At 39.0% G+C, this 18,373-nt stretch overlaps 1 protein-coding gene across 2 annotated transcripts in view; it reads left to right on the top strand.

Moving 5' to 3' along the window:
- The window catches only part of cmip (c-Maf inducing protein), a 73,388-nt gene extending 55,443 nt beyond the window's left edge, over nt 1-17,945 (top strand). The window contains exons 6-21 of one of the 2 annotated variants that reach the window (XM_066713959.1): nt 260-322; nt 646-726; nt 1,482-1,585; nt 2,375-2,479; nt 3,659-4,015; nt 4,332-4,397; nt 6,007-6,033; nt 6,618-6,666; nt 8,791-8,916; nt 11,799-11,915; nt 12,159-12,299; nt 14,028-14,075; nt 14,416-14,562; nt 14,859-14,964; nt 15,238-15,308; nt 15,514-17,945. In XM_066713959.1, coding sequence (XP_066570056.1) covers nt 260-322; nt 646-726; nt 1,482-1,585; nt 2,375-2,479; nt 3,659-4,015; nt 4,332-4,397; nt 6,007-6,033; nt 6,618-6,666; nt 8,791-8,916; nt 11,799-11,915; nt 12,159-12,299; nt 14,028-14,075; nt 14,416-14,562; nt 14,859-14,964; nt 15,238-15,308; nt 15,514-15,567 — 1,662 coding nt within the window. In that variant the 3' untranslated portion in view covers nt 15,568-17,945. The remainder of the gene's footprint in view (nt 1-259; nt 323-645; nt 727-1,481; nt 1,586-2,374; nt 2,480-3,658; nt 4,016-4,331; nt 4,398-6,006; nt 6,034-6,617; nt 6,667-8,790; nt 8,917-11,798; nt 11,916-12,158; nt 12,300-14,027; nt 14,076-14,415; nt 14,563-14,858; nt 14,965-15,237; nt 15,309-15,513) is intronic. The other variant, XM_066713960.1, reaches the window with a different exon arrangement.
- Nucleotides 17,946-18,373: the final 428 nt, after the last annotated feature.

Raw genomic sequence — 18,373 nt, 5'->3', positions numbered from 1 at the left:
CCACCAAAGCTCTCTGTTACTAAACCGATCCAATCATTTGTTAAAATTGAACAAGGTCCAGTTTTTTTGCAGGTGGTGATTTTAGAGGCATCCAAAACATTAAGGACAAGACTTGCCCATCTCTAAACTAAGTCAAGTGATGGGTACAGAAGTGCAGAATAATGTATTGTCCTCAACTCAGCAGAGGTGTGAATGATGGCATGTTTTGGAGGAAGCGTCTGCATCATTGATTGCGTCATTGCTACTGTCTTCCTTTCAGGCAATCGCACCTCTTCTGGAAAACAACCACCCACCACCTGACCTCTGTGAATTCTTCTGCAAGGTAAATGCATTTAACCTTCAGACAGCTTTTAAAGCTAACAAACAAAGAAAACCAATTTTAGATGCTCTGTTATCTCAAGGTTAACGATCATTGCAGTACAGATGGGTTTTTTGTGTTTTTTTTTTTTTCCTTACGTAAAAGTAACTTGTTTGGAAACCTCCCCTCCACATATGCCACCCAGATTTGATCAGAGAAGATTTGGAGTGTGCACCAAGATGGCTAGCAGGCTAGCATTTTGAGGTCACCATAAATGTAGACATTTTCTCTTGTGGAGTCCTGCCTTGTCACTCCCTTCACTCTCTCTCATTGTTTCCCATCTCCAGCACTGCAGGGAGCGTCCTCGGTCAATGGTGGTGATTGAAGTGTTCACACCTGTGGTACAAAGAATCCTCAAACACAACATGGTAGGCATCTGGTGTGGTTGTAGTTATTGCCTAAACAACCAACCACGGATGTATGTAAGAGTGTGTGGGATTTCACACATGAAATAATGTTTGATGTTCGGTACAAAAAAAAGTTTTTTATAGTTGTTGTTGTTGGTAGTGGTGGTTTCATACTAATCTTTTCTGGTTCACAAACTACACATCATAAATCGGGTGACATTCTCTAGACATTGATGGTAGTTTGCTTGAGCAAATGAAGCCGTTGGAATGTCATACACATACATTTGACCATTTCTTTAAGTGATAGAGAGTGAAAATCTTAAAATGAGAGGAATATTCTCCTCACATAGCTGTTTAAGGTTTAATTTCTCTCTGCTGCAATTCATGTCCCAAGCAGCTGTTCTATAAAGGAACACTAAATCATCCCAATCAGCACAGCCCCACTTCTGCACAGAGAAACTATTTATTTATGAAGCCAGGTTGAAGCGGAAAAGATTTGTGTGTGTGTGTGAAACCTTCTATGAATTGAGGACAAAGTGTAAATTCCCAATTGATAGATTGAAGTTGAACATCAGTAACTGGATAACTAGCGAAAGAAAACTAAAAATAGTAGACTCTTAAAGCAAAACTCAAAACTGTTGTTTTTTCAAAGGTGGTCTTCCTTTTATTATGGAACCATCGTATCCAACAGATACAGAAAATAAAAAGAAATCAAAGTCAAATGTCTTCTTTTTCTCCTTCCCCTTCCTTCCACCCTCTCCTCATCCCTGGCTCAGGATTTTGGGAAATGCCCACGTTTGCGCCTCTTCACTCAGGAGTATATCTTGGCGCTGAATGAGCTGAACGCAGGAATGGAAGTGGTGAAGAAGTTCATCCAGAGGTGAGCCGCGACAGCTGGGTGGTTGCTCGGTGCGCCGGTTGCTCTTGTGTTTGTCGGCTCCCTCGCTCTTCCCATCAGGGCTGGGAGAGGACAGTGCGCACAAAGACGCAATTCACAGCACACTGATAGGAGAGAAGCAGGACAGAGTATGAAAAGCACCCTTCTCCGCTGGTTTGCATAACACGTCGGCACCTACAGCGCTGACTGTTGTACTTAGTTTATAACATTTCATATGGTGATCCTTTCATTTTATATATATATATATATATATATATATATATTATGTAGACTCTGAGTGGGAGTTTTTTCCTCAAACTGAAAGAAACAGCTGTCCCTCCTGCTTTCCATGCTGGTAGAAATCTGGGATATTTATTTAATTATGAAACTGACCCATACAAACAAACAAACACACACTGTTAAAAATAGATTTCTTGGAAACGTTCTCGTCTAATCACTTTGAGGAAACAGTTGTTGACTTATGTGCGGTAAATAGTTTAGATTTTTAAATGCACTGCAGATGTAGCATTTAGGCTAGAACTTCATAAATAATGGCCTTACCGTGCTTGGCAGTGAGATGTTAATAAAACATGAATTCACCTAAGCACAATGTTTACTAATGCATATTTATCTATATGCTCTTATAGCTGTTGTAGAGGTTCACACTTCACCGAAGAACACACACCCCTAATGCCACCGGCTACAGTTACATGTGTTTGATATTGCAGGAATACACTGCAGCAACATCAGCATCCTTTTTTGAGGTTACACCTGTGATGTCTTCTCTTACAGCATGCACGGGCCCACTGGGCAGTGCCCCCACCCCAGAGTCCTGCCAAATCTCGTGGCAGTCTGCTTAGCTGCCATCTATTCTTGCTACGAGGAGTTTATCAACAGGTGAGCATTGTATCCACAGTGTTCCCCAAGGCATTGAAATATACTTGTCAGCTTGTAAATCATTGAGAGTCCTGATGACTTGCATGCAACACACAATGCTCAATGTGTACACATTTACTTACAACTTCCCTGTCAAACAATTACAGCAAAACAAATTAAGCCAATAATAAAGGTATAAAATGAGCAGACTTGGCACAGAGATTTTGTAACAAATATATATATATATATATATATATATATATATATATATATATATATATATATATATATATATATATATATATATATATATTATACTATAATTATTAATTTGTTTGTGGAGCAGTAAATAGTTTCAAATACAGTTCTTCCCTGCTAGCAGGACATTACTTGAGTTTGAATCTCACGTTGTACAGACTGCAAACTGTGGCTGCTGGAGAATTGCTCCACAAGAAAAACAGAAACCCAATCTTGTCAGACTGGAGCTGTGTGGTTTAGTGTAAAATAATGTTTAGACTAAAAGGAAAAGAGAATAATTTATTTTATAACAAAATTATTACCAAGAAGGTTTTCAAAGTGCCTGCAAGGAATTCTTTCAATAGCATTAAGGTGTCCAATGTGTTACAGGATATATAACATTAAGAACATTAAATGGTGTTCTATTACACAGACCAAAGGACTTGTATGCAGTATAATTCAATTTGGGAATCTTTTTTACACATTTCTCAACATAATTATCATGATTAAAGGTTGAGGATTAACGTCTGGTTTTGTAGGAATATTTAAAGAATGAGCCTCTTTAGGTTGGTGAATGGAGTACGCATTATTCCCTAGGTGTTGCTCCTGCAACCTCAGCTGCTCACAAAAAATGACTCTGCTTCATTAATCTTTTACATCATTTTGCCGCAGTGGGATTTCCTCAGCACGATCCTGGAGAGATGTTGTATTATTTCCACAGACCCATCATTAGCTTCGACTAACCCCTCAGGGAGGGTTGCATCCCTCATTGTGTCATCACACCCTGAATCATAGCGGAGGCCCCAAAATATTTTTTTTATTTGATCACAAAAGGAAAACAATAAATTCTGAAATGATAAAAACATGTCCTCTGGTCCTTTTTTCTGGCTGTAAAAATAGTAAGACTGTCAGTCTGTCTAAAACTGCAAGATGATCTGACATTTGTGCTCTTTCCCCCTCCAGCCGAGACAACTCTCCCAGCCTGAAGGAAATCCGGAATGGGTGCCAACAGCAGTGCGAACGCAAACCCAACCTGCCCCTGCGCCTGATGAGGGCCAACCCCGACCTTGTGTCACAGGATGTTGGGACGCCCGTAGAGACCCGCATCAAGTCGGTCATTGTCAACTCCAGCGAGATTCACGTGGAGCTGGAGCGCAACAACGCCACCAACGAGAAGCTGAAGGGACCAGTGGGCAGCGAGAGCGAGCCCAACCTCATCGACTGCCTGCTGGTCAGCCCCACCTGCAGCACCATGGCCATCCAGCTCAATGCTCAAGCTGACCGTGTGCTGGGCTGCTACGTGGAGATCCTCAAGATGCTGTGAGTCTCCGTCACACCCTGCTGTCGTGTCTCAGAATAGATGCAACCGAACGTGTAGCTAGCTGTAGTGAAAACGTGCCCAGTAGGATGTGTAGATTTGAATGATATATAAATACATACATATATACATACAAATCCTGGTCATTAGGACACTGCTCTAGAACTAAGAAGGCCTTTTGCTTTTAAATATAAATGCCAAACGTAACAAAAATTTGGTACTAAGCTTACACCTCCCAAGCTAGTGTTGGTTTTGTTTTATTCACAAAGGTAACAACCATTAACTTTTCTGAAATTACTTTTTTCCTTTTTCCTTCAGGTCAGATTACGATGACTGGAGACCAGCTCTTGCCAGTCTGCTCCAACCCATTCCCTTCCCCAAAGAGTAAGTGATCTCCGTACTGGGCAGCTGCTTTCAATGGTATCATTGCTATTATAGTCATGTGCCTGCCCTTGGTGTTTGTTATGATCTGGGTGTGGAAAGACAAGGGTTGCTTGATGATGCCTTTGAGGAAACCAGTGGGGTGCCATTCAGGGAAAAAACTATTAATTTTACTTGCCTTTGTATTGGTTTGATGACATTTATGTATTGTGTTGCTGGGACATCTGTTGGTTTGCTGGCATATGTATTGGTTTAGTGACACATCTGTACATGGCGATTTGCTGGCATATGCATTGGTTTATTTACAACATCTATTAATTGGAAAATAGATGGGTTAAAAGGAGAAAAGAGATTGCTCCTTCTGTGCATTTATTATTAATGACAAAAAACATTTTAGAGTTAAAATGTTATCAGTAATTTTGGCATAACCTGAAGCAGTCCTTGTAATTAAATGATTAAAAGACTAGCAACAGGGTGGCCAAAATAGAAAGACTATGGTATCTTTTTTTTTGTATATATACATGCTAGTATTGAGTTTTCAGAATAAAATGCCTTGACCTTAATGTCCAGACTTTCTCAGCCAATGAATTACAATGTAAACCATACTCAAAATCGTTATCATCCATATTGCATGGTAGTTAATGGGAAAGGGCAGCAATATGCCCTATAGTTTCAAGTGCTATTAATGTTTGTAAATGGCGCTGTTGGTATAACTAACTTCTTTAGAGGGTAAGACATTTAGATATGGAAAATGTCCCCCATCTGAATGAGGCTTGTTTGGTAATGGTAATGAAAAAAATTATCACATTAACAACTTGATTTGAACTTCATAGACCTTAGGCGTCGTTTGACGGCAAAACATATCTGGAAAATGGTGCTCCCTTGGCAATGTGCATCACTTCTAATTACACTGTTTACTACCCGGCCATTTCCTTGGAAACACCATCCTCTGCTCCGTGCTTCTGAAGAAAGGTGCTCTGCCCTAGACTGTAATTGTCTCTCTTCTGTTGGGCAAGGGAGAGCCAGGGAGTCACAGTGACGTCTGCTCTGCCACTGGGGCCCTATAGGGCGACACCAGAGTAACTTCCAGTGAAATGTTTGTTGCCAAACAAAGACACTTAATTGCTCCTCCTAAGCATTGCACTAATTATTCATGATCTTCTGCTTAATTGCAGAGGTTTCCAACAACACACCTGAGCTCGGGAACAAATTAACATCTTTTATGCCCAATTGAAAGGCATTACCTTTATAAATATTGTCACCCTTTCTGCTACATCATTTACCTCTAATTGCTGCTTTATGGTACCATTAGTAGACAAACAAACATCTGAAAACATGTCATATCTAAAGTCTTTCCATTGCAGTGGTTCTTAGATACTGCATGAGTCAAAGGCAGTAGTTCATACAAGCTGCCTTTTATCTTCCCGTGCTCCTATTCCCTATAAATATTGGTTCCTTCTGTTAGATGTTATGCCACAGTCCTGTGCTGGGGCAGTTGTACATTCTTACTCTGAAGGTATCAGCCTCTTCATGACTAGGTTGCGTCATTGTCACGAGTTGTTGACCTTTGCCTTTTGCTCTCAGAATAACTTCTAGTTTTCTTTATTTGCAGGGCTCTAGCACATGAGAAATTCACCAAGTAAGTTATTTTCTTTATGGTGGTCATTATGCGTCTGTCTTTGTTTTGCAAAATGCCCCCTGGTCATGAACAGACATCTGCACAACTTCAACTGTTATAACTGTGGCAAAAGAATACAAACAAATCTATAAATCCTGATGCACACCAAAAACAAATGTTGCGCTTGAAAATTAAACAATTGTGCGAGAGAGATATACACATCCTTATGCTAATAACAATGTAGTCATAACTTTGGGAAACTTTGAGAAAACTTGGAGAGAAGTTTTACAGCAGCCACTTTAGTTCTTGGTTTGACTGAATTAGTGACAGACTGGGTTGGGTGGGTCAGTTAAATTAGCCATTACATTCAGCAGCATTGGTGATGGGTGCTTTAGAAATCTGATGTCATATCCATTTCTCCTGTTCATTCCCTCATTCTTTGGATAAGTAAAAACACTTCTGTTTCAATGGGTCTGATGGGAATGGGAGTGCCATCAATAAAATATGAACACCACCTTTAATTTTGTCAACGAGTGGAATAAAGAATTAATGTTGAAACGCTGACATAGCTTTGCTCTACATTTGATATTTTCTCTCATTCCCAGGGAATTAAAGTATGTCATTCAGAGGTTTGCGGAGGACCCAAGACAGGAGGTGAGTAAAGGCCTTTAAATAGATTCTCCGCTGTATCATTGGGAGCATTAACTAGGCCATTTGGGGGGGGGGGAGGGGGAGTGGTGCCTTCAAAGACACCTTGATGTAACACTTTTTGTTATTGCCCGTTATGCAGTAGTGTAATAGTTAATTTTATAGGTCTGCAAATATAATTATCCAAAGCAAGACAGGGAAGCGTTTGGCGACTGAATGAGCAATTTGATGGTTTTACCTTCTACTGCAAGCATACAATATAACATATCACCTGGCTTATCTTGTTGAAAAGTCCTATAATGAATGGAAGAAGCTTTTGAGGTTGGAGGCCTCATATTTACCATTGACCTGTACTTCAGAAGTCTCTCAAACAATTCCACAGCGTAAACTACATTTAACATCTTCATGTTTTCAGACTTCCTTCAAATAGTCTTCATATCCCTTTCATTGCTCTTCTGTAAAACAATGTCTGCATATGCCAATTTCACATGAGACTTTATACATTGAAGAGCATAGCAGGAGAGGCCTCTTCTTTTTGTTCTGTGATCCAACAACGCAAATGTGTTTTTTTGAGTGCAGTCTGTTTTGAATCACGCCTAATCATCCAGGCTCTGGGCTTGGATAATTCATTTAGTGTGCCACGATTTTAAAACCTACTCTACACTTTGATTTCCACAGCCAAGAAAAAAAAACAACAAGGACATGATAATGATTTATACTTCATCCATTTATACATTCTCCTTTTTATTGTTAAACCCCGCTGTCTCTAGGCAGAGTGATGCTATAACTCAAGTACCTGACGTCTGGTTCGGTTAGCTAGGTTATGCTGAGGCCCTGTCTACAATACATAACCGATCTTGAGAACCATACTTGAATATGATCGAATTAATCCAGCTCAAAGCGCCCACACAGAAGAACGATTGTACTTTCAGTCGGCACCAAAATTAGTTCAGTATTACACCATCCACACTTCTGATTAACGGATCCATTCTAATTTAGAACTGGACTGTAGAATAGCCCCTGAGTCCAGTTCTCTAGTCTGGTATAAATATTTTCTGTAGTGCAACCGTATATTCACTTTTAGATCAATTAAGCGCCAGTTTAAATGAAAATGGCTTAATGCTTGAGTAATAAGGCCCAAGCACCTCATAAGTGACTGCTAAAATGGGTTTCAGTTTAGGCAGAGAAACCAGTTGGTATGACTGAAAATGATACACACCTCCAGTCACACATGTGGAGTCTTGGTTCTTTATCCTCACCTTGTAAAATAAAACTACATTATGAAGAAATAATAATACATCAACTCAGCATTATTTTATGCCTGTGAGTGGCTTAACCAATGATTAATTTCCTATAAAGCAAATAGCCTAGTGCAATTACAAATATGGAACATGCGTATTAAATTATAGATAATCCCGATGTTTTTAATACGAATGAGACACGATTGATATTCAGACTCCGTCTCCCAGGTGACCTCCTTTTTTTGTTAGGCTTTAAGCTTCTCTCCCTTCCAATAAGGTAGTAATAAAGATTAAAAAAGATGAATTAAAATAAATTAAGTGCAAGAGAGTGACTAAATGCTGTAGTAATAACACAGAATCAGCTCATCAGTGCCTGTCAGCAGCGGCACTAGTTAAAGGATTTGCAATTAACTTTTTGATTTCCAAAGAATTGGAACTATTCACCCCTTTGGTAGTTAAACTGAGATTTGTACTTACTAAATGACTTACACTTCATTTGAAGCATTTCCAGAAACAACATACAATAATCAGTATTTAAAATAAAGGCTATATTTATGTAACTATCCAAATTGGCTACTGACTCCCTGAGGCAAAACCAAACTGCACGACTCCAGACCAAAGATGGACACAATACACTGAGTTTCAGCTTTCAGCAAATGAAGTCCCTTGTTATTTAGTTATTTAGGCTGTTGCATACTTCTCATGCTCGTCACATCTTTTAGCATTGGATGGACTTGAATGTTTTTAAGTCACTTCTCAGCAGTGCAACACAAGGTAGCAGGGAATGTGCTGATTCAAAATGTTTATTGAGATGCAAATCTTCAGAACAAATCCTCAACTGCACGTTATTGCACGTTAATGGTGGCCTGTGTGCTTTTTCCCCGCACAGGTCCACTCCTGCCTGCTGAGTGTGCGAGCTGGAAAGGACGGCTGGTTCCAGCTCTACAGCCCTGGCGGGGTTGCCTGCGACGATGACGGGGAGCTCTTTGCCAGTATGGTACGTGTCTGCAATAATGTGAGTCCTTAGTCTTCTGCCTAGCATCACCTTCACCACAAAACATCTTCCCCGCATCTTGTTGACTGCTGTGTCAGAAAGCAGACTCATCCCACCTTCACACTGCACTCAGATGGGCTGCCCGCAAGTTTCCTTTCCCTCCACATCCTATGCCTTATTCAGCAACCCTTTTTTGTTAACACATTAAGTTAACCAATGTTTTCTTCATGGGCTGAACCAAGACAGATGAAACATTTGACCTGATTACCACCCTGAAAGATTTGTGACAGAATTGAATGTGTTCTTGTTCTTAAATCAAACGGGGGATCAATTTTAGTGTGGTGGTAAATTATTTATGAATACGGTCTTTTGTATGTATGCCATAGATCATTTTGATTTGAATTTTCTTGCAGTGATTTAGAGGGGAATTCTCTCACGTTCTGAAAATAGTGACTTTTGGAGTCATGAGACTTCTGTCTGCAGAAAAAAGCACAAAGATAATTGTTTTAACCTACCACCACAGGACTGCCACTGGCTCTGTGCCTTGGAGTGGAAACTGCACTCAGTAAACTACACTACTCCACCGTAGATTTGTAGAAAGTTTATAGAATAAATAGGTGATATCAGATGGCTTTATTGGCATTTCTTTGAACTTCCCTGCCATGTTTTTTCCCCCTTTTTGCTCTAAATCAAATTCCATCCAGGAAGAACCTGGGCTGAGTTAAGGAAGCCTTTGATGGAGTTTTGATAGGAAGGCAGCCAAAGCTTTTCTGTGGCTGTGGCTCCAGCTAGTTGTTACCTTGGCAACAATGTGAAAGACTATTATTGCATTAGCAATGAACTGCTACCCAATAAAGAGTTGCTGTGAGTTCTTTATGCATGTAACAGGGTAGAGAATGCTTAGGACTCTATAACACTAAGATATGTTCGGAGCTTGGAATCTTAGTGGAAAGCACAAAATGATGGCACAATCTGCGGAGAACAACAACAACAACAAACATTACACCCAAGCGTACACCTACATTATTTTGTTCCTGTCCTCTACCTATACCTCTATTTCCAAGGTATTAATAAAAAACAAAAAGCATGCCAGTATGCGTTTCGATTTTCAGTTATTTGTATTATAAATTAAAGACATGGGGAATTCAGTAGATGTTAAAAAATAAAAACATAGAAATGACAAAGAAAAAACATAACCTTACTCTAAGATATCATCAGTAGGGCAGATAATGATCACTCTACGTTAGAGATTGAGTGTTTGTGGGATGGTTTTTGGGCAGGACTTAGGTTTGACGCATTTTGCACAGCTATAGATCACAGGCACGTTGGATAAATGATGCATAATCTGCAAAACAAGGCTAATGTTCAAGCCAGCGCAGGGCTGTGTCGTCAGTGAAGTCAACCACAGCGGAAATCCAAAGAGGGCAGCAAGCTTTTAAGTAGTCCCAGTTGACTTTGGTGGCCTCAACCCCCCTTCCATGCCTCTTCCTCACCAATTAGTGGAGCACATGGCTTATCCTGCATTTCAGATTATATCATGGACTTCAGAATGCACTGCTTTGTGGGCTTAATATGAGAAAGCAATTAAAAAGTGGTCTAGTAGAAGCAGAACTAATTTACCTATCTGTTGAAAAGATATGCAGAAAAGATACGCTCTTTTGATACCGACGGATTAAAAAAAAAAATCAATAAATCAATAATACAAATGCATGCCAAATTAGATCAAGATACATGTGTAGAGCAACCTACAGCAGAGCAGTGCAATGCTGTATTCGATCTAATGTGATTCTTGGCTTGTTCAGACTCCTGTGCTTTTAGTCCGTTTGTGGTTTGTTGTTTCTCACTGTTCATAGTTCTTGCACAGTAAAACAAACTGACGGAATGCAATGCAAAAGCATACTGGCTGAGGCACTGAATTAATACCAGATTACCAGCCATGTAACCTTATCCAAATCAGGGCTTGAACATACTCTGAAAATGCAGGTTTTATCATCAGATCTGCTGACGTATGATATGAAAACAAACATGTTGCAGCGTCTTTCAGTCAAATCTTCATACCAAAGCTCCTAACTAGACCATGCCATATGATTTGACAACATCCACTGCTGTGGTTGAGCTCTTATGTTTCATTTTTACATGTTTCAAAAACAAACAAAGAAAAAATACAAATAGCCTGTATGATGCACCTTGAAAAGAGTGTCGGGCATTTCCAGTTTTCAAGATAATACGTATTTTATTTTAGCTTTCTTATTCTGCATATATTCAAAGATATGCATTTTTAAAATGTAATTCAGAGGAATACATTGTTTTCTGCTTAGTGTATGCCTTTTTTCTCAGTTTGTAAAAAACGGTCATCAGATGATGGACAAAAATACATTTGGGTTTGTAATGGTCCAGTGCTCTTTTTAAAAATTGCTTTATAATACAGTGATTTCTGTTTAAGTCACCTCGCCTACCACAGTACAGTGGCCGTAAACACAGTGTTGTGATAGAGAAATTGTACCACAGTGTTTCCTGTCAGTACACAATACCATCTTAATAAACAACTTGAACTGGCTCTCACACTATTCTCCAAATGCCTCATACTAAAGAAAACTAAGAAAACAGCAGCATGCTTTTATCTATTGCGTTATCTCACTTCTGTGCAATTGTATTGTTGTTAGTTTGTGCAGGGCAGAGCTTCTTCAAAAAAAAAAAAATGCAATATAAAAAATTATGAATGTGCCCTAAGTGTCAACGGTGTGAAATGTTTGTCTGCAAAATCTGTTTTTAATTATTGTATAGAATCATGCTTATGTTACCTAGCGTTGCCACATTTACTCTATAAGATCACTATTGGTGCCATTTATGTAAGTAAGAAACATGAAATTGTGGTGTAATCGGTAATCCACCTCTTCCTTCAGGTCCACATCTTGATGGGTTCCTGCTACAAGACCAAGAAGTTCCTGCTCTCTCTGGCTGAGAACAAGCTGGGGCCCTGCATGCTACTTGCCCTGAGAGGCAACCAAACCATGGTGGAGGTACGCCCTCAGAACCCCAAATGAACCAGTTGGAATCTTAGCTTCTGTAGTTCCTACATTAAGCAAGATTAAAAACAAACCAATTTGTATTAGGCGATGTATATAGTGCTCTGACCAGATGCTGACTTGGGTTTTGTCTAAAGGTGAAATTCCTCACCATCGTCTCACTGTAGACTTCAATTGGAGCCAACATTAAACCACTCTTTTTTTTTCCTCTCTCTGTTGTGTGTGTGTGCTTTTCAGATCCTGTGCTTGATGCTGGAATACAATATCATTGAGAACAATGACACACAGCTGCAGATCATTTCAACACTGGAGAGCACTGAGGTGGGGAAGAAGATGTATGAGCAGCTGTGTGACCGACAGAGGGAACTGAAGGAGCTGGTACGAGGCAAATCACACACCACACCACACCACACAACAGTGCATTGCCAACACTACTGCAGTAAAAGAGCAATACCAGCACGTCACTGTTCATACTGTGTAGGTTCACCCTAGGCCAAATTTTTTGCTGCAATCGTTTTGATAACTGCCTGGAGGGAGGAATATTGTGCCATTCCTACCACCATCCAGCACCCAGCTGGTCTCTGTGGGCTCTCCATGATTTGCCAGTTCAGCTCATCCCAGTACTCTTCTATGGTATTGAGGTCAGGACTCTGAAAAGGCTCTGAAATGTGTTCTTTTCCATAATATTACACTCTCTGATTTGTGACATGGCCTGACCGTGTGAGCATTATTACTTTTTGGTAATTTAATGTATACCTCAAAGGGGCACAAAATATCACATCCAAATAAAATGTTGGCCACTTGCTTGCTTCTAAAATAAGCTGAAGGTAGCTGTCTGTAACTATTTTGTTGGAATTATATATATATAATATTTTTTATTATAATTTTTTTTTTTTTCTTAAATAAACCTTTGCTGTCTTGTGCTTGATTTGCACAATACCATTTTCAGCTATTTTTATGAAAAGGAGGGCAAATTTGCCAAAATCTATTCTTAAAAAGATCTGAAAATACGAGAGAAAAGCATATATACAGAGACCACTTACTACTTGTTTTCTTTCACTGGATCATTAGTAGATATTTCCAGCTCTGTCACGAAGGCAATCTGCTTGTGCACGCATATCATATAATTGAAATGTTTTACCTGTAATTGTCCACATTTTTATACAACGATTACATTTCTTCACTGTTCCCACAATTTATTATTATTATTATTATTATTATCATTATTATTATTATTATTATTATTATTATTATTATTATTATTTAATCATGATTGAGATTAACCAACAATTATCATGGAAGCACCCAATCCAGCAGAACAGGTTGAGAGAAGAAAAATATAGATTAAAGAAAAAAGAACAGGGAAGGGATGGAGGACAAGAAAATAAACAATGAAAAATGTAATCCCCTCCAAAAGTTCCTCTTAGGCTTTTCTAGCTTGAGAAACAAGTGGGCCAAATACACCAAACCCTGATCTGGAGCTGATTTTCACATATCTGTAAGCTCTAAATGCCATCTTGTGGGTGTAATAGGAAATTGCACATTTGCAGTTTAGTGGTTATGCTATTTTAAGTGCACAATGAACATGGTTTACAGAGTGTGCTTGTGCACTCTGTAAATTATATACATCAGATTGTTCACTGATTTTATATAGAATCTGAAGATTGGCACAGGTTTAGCAGAATCACACTACAATTTATAAAATTCACTTTACCATGATATCCATTACAATGCATTGTAATGCATGCATTCCCCTTTCCTACAATGTACATAGTTAAAAAAATACAGCATAACACTGTCGCATGTCACTCTTCAATAGGTGTATCTGTACTTGTTTCTTTTCATATTTCACACGTTGTCAGGCCTTTCCACATACAAGGCTAAAGGCATCCCTTCAGAGATGCAAGGTTGCATTGGTGTGGGAGGTGCGTCTGAGTCGTCTGTCTGATGTTTCTCAGTGCTGCTGGAGAAAAGCCACCTGCAGGCAGATCAGGACATTTCTCTAGCAGCTTCAAGTAACATCAGTGTAACACATTTGCTGCCACACTGCTAGTTATTTTTCAACTCTGTATGTCTAATCTATATCCTTGTTTGGTTTTCCTATAGCAAAGAAAAGGGGGTCCTACACGGCTTACGCTGCCATCCAAATCCACAGTAAGTCTACCTCTGTTCTCTGTACCGTGAAGGTGATGGCTGTGAATGGCTGTGAATAGTGAAAGGAGATGACTTATTTTGGCACTAGAAGAGAGCAGCAGCAGTAGTGATCAGAGACCATGGCAGCAGCACAGTGTTGTAGAGAAATCTATAGACGAGTAAGTTGAGTTTAGACTTTCACAAGTAGGAGGTATGCCGTAACCCTAAGCCTCACCAAGGAAAGCAGATTCAGAAAATACACTAAACAAAACAAGGTAGAAGGTGGGGGCGGATCAGCTCCCATTATGTGTGATGAAGTGGCTGAGGTCTCAGCTGTGGTCTGTCTCTCTTCTCTGCCCAGGATGCTGACCTGGCGCGTCTGCTGAGTTCCGGCTCCTTTGGAAACCTGGAGAACCTGAGCCTGGCCTTCACCAATGTCACCAGTGCCTGCGCCGAGCAGCTCATCAAGCTGCCCTCCCTCAAACAGCTCAACCTGTGGTCCACCCAGGTCAGACCGCACTCCCTGCCCCCACCATTGCTTCTCTCTTTTGCTCTGTCTTTGCTCAGCCCGGCCCCCAGACCCAACTTCCATTCCTAGAAGCACCTTTTCCCCAGTACAGAAAAGGTTCCCCTCAAAAGTAGTGATGCAAATCTGCAGCTCATTTTTAATTAGTTCCTCTTCCAGTGAACAGTGTCAGCAACATAACAATGATACCCGGTTACCCACAATCCCCTGCTCTGTGCCTGCAGCTCATGGTGACTTACATGCAACTCTGACAAACTTCTCTCACATGTGTCCTTTAGTTTGGTGACGCTGGATTACGACTGCTCTCCGAACACCTGACTTCTCTGCAAGTCCTCAACCTGTGTGAAACGCCAGTGACCGATGCAGGCCTGCTTGCACTGAGCTGTAAGGAAACGTTCTTTAGTCCTGTAATGTGTGTCACGTTGTGGAAGTCAGTGGTTCTCTTGCTAAGATCAGCACAGGCTTCCGTTGTTTTTTTTACTTTCTAAATCCTGTACTTTGGCCTTTAAAATGTCTGTCTGTTATGCCTGTACAGTAACATAATATTCTCTTTTGCCATTTAGACTGTTTTGTTTTGAAATCCCAGCCCCTCACACACACACATTGAGAGTTATCTGGTTATCTGATCTACAGTGTGCTTACCTTTTTTTTTTGTAGCCATGAAGAGCTTATGCAGCCTCAACATGAATAGTACCAAACTGTCTGCAGATGCATATGAGGATCTCAAGGTAGGAAACATGTCCTGATGTAACTCAATGTAACATGTATCAGTACATGGTAAGAATTGATTACCTAGTGTCACTTGAGAAAAGCTTAAAATATGACACTTCTGTTCAAATTCACCACTGTAGCTTCGCAATCTCCTACTTCACTGCCTTGTGTGTGCTTTGCAGTGGTCTAAGTGTGTCCCCGTTCTGTCTCCCTCATTCACAGGCCAAGCTGCCCAACCTAAAGGAAGTGGACGTGCGCTACACTGAAGCATGGTGAAGTGTCTGTACAGCCGGTGAGAGAAAAGAGAGAACGAAACAAAACAAAAAAAACAAAACGACAACCTCTTTTTAGTGAGATCTTTTCAGCTCATCTATTTTGTAGAACAGCAAGTTGGGGTACTTTGAAAGAAACCGGCCTTCTACCCATCAACCATTTCATCCCATGCCCACTTTACGATGGCCAGGGGCACTCTGAACCCTTAGCCATAGGCAGAGTTTCAAAGGAAGCACCGAGAGACATTGTTTTTTTTTTTTTTTTTTTTTTTAGCGGTTAGCGGACCACACAAGGAAAGCAAATCAAAACAGCAAAACTATGGATTTTACTTGCCTTTTATGTCTAATTGATACTCTTGTGTGGAGTAAAAACAAAAGTGGTATCTTTCTTTTTGTTTTCAGTTTTGTTGACTTGAATGGACTATTATATTTCCTCAAACAGCTCTGCTTTTATATATATATATATATAATTTTCCCCCTTCTTTTTTTCTCGATATTAAACAAAGTGAAACAAATCCTATATAGAACATCATCAGAAAGTTGGGTCCATCCAGTGCACCCGGAACAGTGGCATTTGTTTTAAGAGAAAAGAATGATTGTGTTTTTTTTTTTTTTTTTATGTACATAAAGTTATACATAACTCACGTATTTAAGAGAATTATTCACAATAACGCGGTCTGGGACCTGCCTTTATTTATGAATTGTGTAATTCTTTAATTTCCTTTTGTCCGTTTCTGTTTTGCCTAGTGTACTGTACAAATAGTTATTCTTGCTTTTTGTTACATTATTCACTATTGAAACTTTGCCCTCTAGTACTGCAAAGTTCTTTTCATTTTTATTTTGTCAATTTGGTTTTTGTTAGTTTGTCTGTCGATGTTGGTATTCCTGTGCCAGATGGTTACGTTTATTTCAATGGAAAATAAATAAATAAAGTGACATACTTTAGTAACGACAGATAAGAAAATTACTCTAACGAGAGCCAACTGCTAAAATAGATTTTTGTAATTCATTTAAGACCAAACCTCTCATCGTTCCTGTATATATGCTTTTCTCTCGTATTTTATTCCTTTCTTTCATCCGAGTTAACGAAAGACCTTTGTAGAACAGCATTTCAGATTTGAGATTTTGTTTTCAAATCCTTTTTAAAAGGCAAGTGCACTGTTATGTCATTTTACTGTCATTTCTTTTGATTTTTGACGTTGCATTATATACGTGTCATTCTTGTTTTGCATGTACATATGCTGCATGTCTTTTGTTTGTTTTGTTTTCTTGTTTTTTCAAGACTCAAAAAAGTAAACCGTGGACTATTCATTTAGACTGCTTATGAACCCCCCCACCATTTTTGCTCGTTCACTCACAGAAACATTATCCAACCTTCTCAGATGAGGTTTTAAGAATAATGCCATACACACACATGACAATGTATAATTAAATGCACATGCATATGGTGTGTATGTATGTATAGGACCTAATTCTAGTGGAAGGGGGAGAGTTTTTTTTACCACAGAGTAAAGAAAAATGCCAGTCCTACAGTGGAGCTTCAGATCTTTTTTTTTACCATAGCAATTTCAGTGCAATATAGCACCAGAAAACTGAACATACTTTCTAGGTAAGTTACTGTAAAAGACCCTTAAGATGTTTATTTATCACATAGACGTTAAATACCTAGAACCCTGGTTAAATGTGACATTTTGTTCTGCATTTACAAGTTCAGTTTTTTTTTGTTGTATTTTTTTTGAGGCTGGTAACTTGCTGGGACCCACTCTATACCCTTGTTGAGTGCTACTCTACATGTGAAGTTATACTGTACCACTTTCTCAGCAATTACCTTTTCTTGACCCTGCAAAGGTCTTTCAGTATGCCGTTTCTGTAGTAACTGTGTTGCGTCAATGGGAGCATTATAAGAATATCATTTAAGAAAAAATAATTTTAACTATTTTCTTTTCTCCTATGGAGGCCAATTGTTATTTGTTGAATTTTTCTCTCACATTTTGTTATTAGAGAGCTTAAATGCCCCCCTCCCCCATTTTAAAAATCTACCACATCATGTGTCTATTTTATCTTTCCTTTTTATTTTATGATTTTATTTAATTGGTTAAGTCTTAATTTGGTTTAGAGTGCCAGGGTTGCTGCATCAAGATTTGAGCTGCATGACAGTGCAGTAGTGTATAAAGATGAAAAAAATAAATTATGGAGAAAAAAATGAAATAAATAAAATGCTGCCATTGTGTTCCTCTTCAGCACATTTGCTTTTATGATCGGTTTACTACTGTTCTGTAGCTGTTGTAAAAAAAAAAATACAAAAAAGTACAAAAAAAAATAAAAGGAAAATAAGATGTGAAATAATTTCGAGCAAAATAAAATGTAAGTGAATATGTTTCACACGTGCATTTTGAGTCTTTATTTTTTACAAAACTGGGCCTAAAATATAGTTTGCCATCACTGATATTAAAAAAACAAAATAAAACTATCAAATAAATCCAACATCACTGATATTCAGCCCACTTCATATGTTCACCCTAATTTGATCAGTGTGTATGTGTGTGTGTTTGTGTGTGGGTGTGTGGGTGTGTGGCTTGAGCTGCAATGAACATAAAACATACCATTCAAAACTGAACTGGATTAAAATATTGTACATTTCAAAATGACAGACTTTCTGTAGCAACGCACTTCTAGAGGCTTTGAGAAGCGCCCCTACACTTGATAGTTTAAATACATTTCTTGAAACTCACCTTTTTAAAAAAGCTTTTCAGGATCTCTGTTAGTTGCAAGTTTTTTTAAATACTCTTGAGTTCCTACTGCGTGCCTGT

This window comes from Amia ocellicauda, chromosome 9 (genome assembly GCF_036373705.1).
Source record: "Amia ocellicauda isolate fAmiCal2 chromosome 9, fAmiCal2.hap1, whole genome shotgun sequence".
In the NCBI taxonomy this organism is placed as follows: domain Eukaryota; kingdom Metazoa; phylum Chordata; class Actinopteri; order Amiiformes; family Amiidae; genus Amia; species Amia ocellicauda.
The sequence above is the reverse complement of the archived record's forward strand: the minus strand, read 5'-3'. Positions and strand labels throughout refer to the sequence as shown.